The following is a 4,066-nucleotide window of genomic DNA, read 5'->3' on the forward strand; positions in this document are numbered from 1 at the left end:
CTCTGAGCCTGAACTCCAGAATGTTTAAATTTTAGTCTCCACATTATTAATTTTTCCTGCCTTCCCTGAGCACATCATTGCCTACTTTGGAAACTCACATACATTTTCTAGAATGTGGATAGGAATTTTCATCTCTTTACAATACAGTGCTCAGTTCAGTTTTCTAGGATTAATCAGTGCTTTCCACAAGCTTCATGGGGCATCAGAAAATTTCTGTAAAAACACAAATGATGGAACAATGGTTGTGGATAGACACAATATTGTGTTTGGTGTTCCTCATCCAGAGCCAGACTTTAAACTTCACAGAGATGACAGTGGGCACCCTGTGAGCTGGAGATGACTCTCCTTCTTTTGGGGGCATGACTAAAACAGAGGTGGAACTGCACAATCATTGGCTGAGAAGGTCCTGGCAACAAGACCGTGGTACCTGCACTGGTTGTAAGTCTCTACTCGCAGCAGTTGCTTCTGTTCTCTGGAACCTCTTTATCCAGGATTAGACACAAGTCTGAGCTCTGAGCCCACGACCCTGGTTTATCCTTGAAGTATGAGGCTGGTGACTGGGGTAACTGTGCTTCTGACATTGGGTAAGTGTTCTGTGTCTGCAAGGGATGATTTGAAACTAAAGGACCGTGAAGGGTCATTTGCTCTCTACTCCTCTCCCTGTGCTTTATCCAGCATTATAGTGATGGAACTGAGAAATGATCTCTGGGTTTGTCAGGGAGTACAAGCTTCTACTGGAGTAGGAAATGGCAACCCACTCCAGTATTCTTTTCTGGAGAATTCCATGGACCGAGGAGCCTGGTGGGCGATAGTCCATGGGGTCGCAGAGTCAAACACGATTCAACAACTAATACACTTGCACACACAAACTTCTACATGACAGATCAAATTATCTATGATCCCAGAAGAGCACTTAACAATAACTAGGTTGTAAGAAATCTCCGGAGTTATTGAGCCAAAGACCCATGGAATAAAGCCTATATCTCTATTCTTGCCATGTGTCTTTGGTCTCTATATAATAAGCATCGATGATATGTTTGCAGGACAGAAATGAAAACACTGGAGTAGGGCATAGGTCCAGACAGGTATGGGCATATTGTATGCTTGATCCACAGAATTACACTGATTTGTGGTCAGGGGATAATTTTATTTTCTTGACTCTTTAGGGATTATGGTTGATGCTGAGATCACCCAGCTCAGTTCCATGGATTGTGCTGAAGGAGAGGATGTAAGCCTGCCTTGTAACCACTCCACCATCGATGCATTGGACTATATACATTGGTATCGGCAAACTCCCAATCGGAATCCACAGTATGTCATTCATGGCTTCCAAGACACAGTGAACAGCAGCATGAGCTCTCTAAACATAGCTTCAGACAGAAAGTCCAGCACCTTGGTCCTGTCCCAGGTCACCCTGAGAGACACTGCTGTGTACTACTGTGTCCTGAGAGAGGCACACTGGGACAGATGGGGCTGCACCTGTGCAGTATCTCACTGGTGGGAAGAAGGGGGCACACAGTGGGGGAACAGGCATGAGAGCAAATCTAGAGTCATCTGGAAGGAGAGTCAGAGAGCAGTAAGAGAGGAGGAAAATGAAGAGAAGAGAAATGGAAGAAGATGGATAAAAACAGAAGCAAAAGAGGACAAGGAAGAAGTGCTTCATTGGTTCATGTGGCTGAGATGAATTATGAGAAGAATCTTAATTTTAACATAGAAATGAAGTGAAGAGGTATTAATCATTTATCATGGCTCCTCTTCATGTCAATAATGGTTTCAGTATATTAACCTCCACATAATAGGTGAGGAAAATACAAATTGTCCCACAGACTTCTTTCCTTTGAACCCAAGGCAAGTCCAGACTCTGAAAATCACATTATTATCATTGTTCCACTTAATAGAAACAAATTCTTGTCCTGAGAAAAATTTCAAAATTTTTTGTTGTTAGTCTACAACATGCATATATGTGATGAAGCTATTTTTTGGAAAGAAACAAAAATCAGGTGAATATTAATTTATTTTTATTTATCTAGAAACCCCTGTCCTTTAAAGAGCTTTTATCTGTTTTTCATATTCCTTGAGTAACACATGGGGCTTCCCAGGTGGGCTCAGCAGTAAAGAATCCACTTGCAATGCAGGAGCCACAGGAGACATGGGTTCTATCCTGGGTCAGAAAGATCCCTTGGAGGAGGGAATGGTAACCCAAACCAGTGTTCTTGCCTGAGAATCCCATGGATGGAGGAGTCTGTTGGGCTACAGTCCATAGCATTGCAAAGAGAAGGACATGACTGAAGTGATTTACCAAGCAAGCAAGCAAGCAACACATGGGCTTCCCAAGTGGTTCAGTGGTAAAGAATCTGCCTGCCAATGCAGGAGACACAGGGGATTTGATCCTTGGGTCAGGAAGGTCCCCTGGAGGAGGAAATGACAGCCCACTCCAATATTCTTGTCAGAGAAATCCCATGGACAGAGGTGCCTGGCGGGCTATGGTCCATGGGGTCACAAAGAATCTGACACTGATAGCTTATGGTGAAAAATATGGGATTCATGATCTCCAAAGAAGGAAATTTAGCTTCAGGATCAGGGGCCAGGCTTGACCACTCAGGGCTCTTGTGTGGCAGAAGTTTTATTACAATGAAAAAGGACAGAAAAAACTTCTGACATAGACATCAGAAGGGGGCAGACAGTGCCCTCCTCACTAGTCTTAGCAAGGGAGCTATATACTTTTCAATTGGTTATTACAGTAAATAAAAAGACTGTAAAGGTTTTACCAGACCCACTCCCAGAATTTACATTTTAAGATAATGGGAGTAGAATTAACAATAGAAAGATCTTACCAGACCACTCCCATATTTTAAGATAACAGGATTAGTCAGAAGATTCTTAAGAAGGAGAAACACTCCTCCAGCAGGACACATTCCTATATAAGCATTGGTACAGAGTTTAAGGAAAAACACATCCTTGAGCAAGATGAGCTGTTTTGTTGTATAATCATTCAGTTCAGTTCAGTTCATTTCAGTCACTCAGTCCTGTCCAACTCTTTGCAACCCCATGAACCGCAGCATGCCAGGCCTCCCTGTCCATCACCAACTCCCGGAGCTTGCTCAAACTCATGTCCATCCAACCATCTCATCCTCTGTTGTCCCCTTCTCCTCTGGCCTTCAATCTTTCTCAGCATCTGGGTCTTTTTCAAATGAGTCAGCTCTTCACATTAGGTGGCCAAAGTATTGGAATTTCAGCTTCAACATCATTCCTTCCCATGAATATTCAGGACTGATTTCCTTTAGGATGGGCTGGTTGGATCTCTTTGCAGTCCAAGGGACTCTCAAGAGTCTTCTCCAACACCATAGTTCAAAAGCATCAATTCTTTGGAGCTCAGCTTTCCTTATAGTCCAACTCTTACATCCATACATGACTACTGGGAAAACCATAACCTTGACTAGACGGACCTTTGTTGTCAAAGTAATGTCTCTGCTTTTTAATATGCTATCTAGGTTGGTCATAACTTTTCTTCTCTGCTATATAATCATTAGCTCTGGGCTTAAAGAAAAGAAGCAAGAACAAAACGTTTTATGTGACTAAGACAAAGGAATAAAGAAAAAAATTGTTTGTCCTTTCCTCCTCCCTTTCTCCTCATTAGGAACCGGACTTCTTATCAACCTACCTAAGAATTAACTCTCTCAACACGGTTGAGTTGACTGAGTGAACACACACACACAGAGAAGCAACACATAGATCCATCTCATTACAAAAGTGATACCAGCCCATTCTGTTTCAATTAAGTATGTCTTTGCAGATCAGTTTATGCAACTACATATACATTAACAGAGTTTCCATGGTGGCTCAGTGGGTAAAGAGTCTATCTGCAGTGCGGGAGAACTGTGTTCAATCCCTGGCTTAGGAAGAGCCCCTGGAAAAGGAAATGGCAACCCACTCCAGTATTCTTGCCTGGACAGAGGAGCCTGGTGGGCTACAGGCCATGAGGTCACAAAGAGTCGGATACAAATGAATGATTAACACTATACATTAACACACATGTACTCATATATGTGTACACATACATTGACAC

General features: G+C 42.6%; 1 gene segment (V, D, J or C); it reads left to right on the plus strand.

The window, feature by feature from the left end:
- The first annotated feature begins 544 nt into the window (after positions 1-544).
- LOC120853729 lies at positions 545-3,703 on the plus strand. The segment is given in 3 exon segments: positions 545-584; positions 1,167-1,453; positions 3,638-3,703. Coding segments are annotated over 3 exon segments (393 nt in total).
- The last annotated feature ends 363 nt before the right edge of the window (positions 3,704-4,066 follow it).

Source organism: Oryx dammah, unplaced genomic scaffold, assembly GCF_014754425.2.
Source record: "Oryx dammah isolate SB20612 unplaced genomic scaffold, SCBI_Odam_1.1 HiC_scaffold_26, whole genome shotgun sequence".
Taxonomy (NCBI): Eukaryota; Metazoa; Chordata; class Mammalia; order Artiodactyla; family Bovidae; genus Oryx; species Oryx dammah.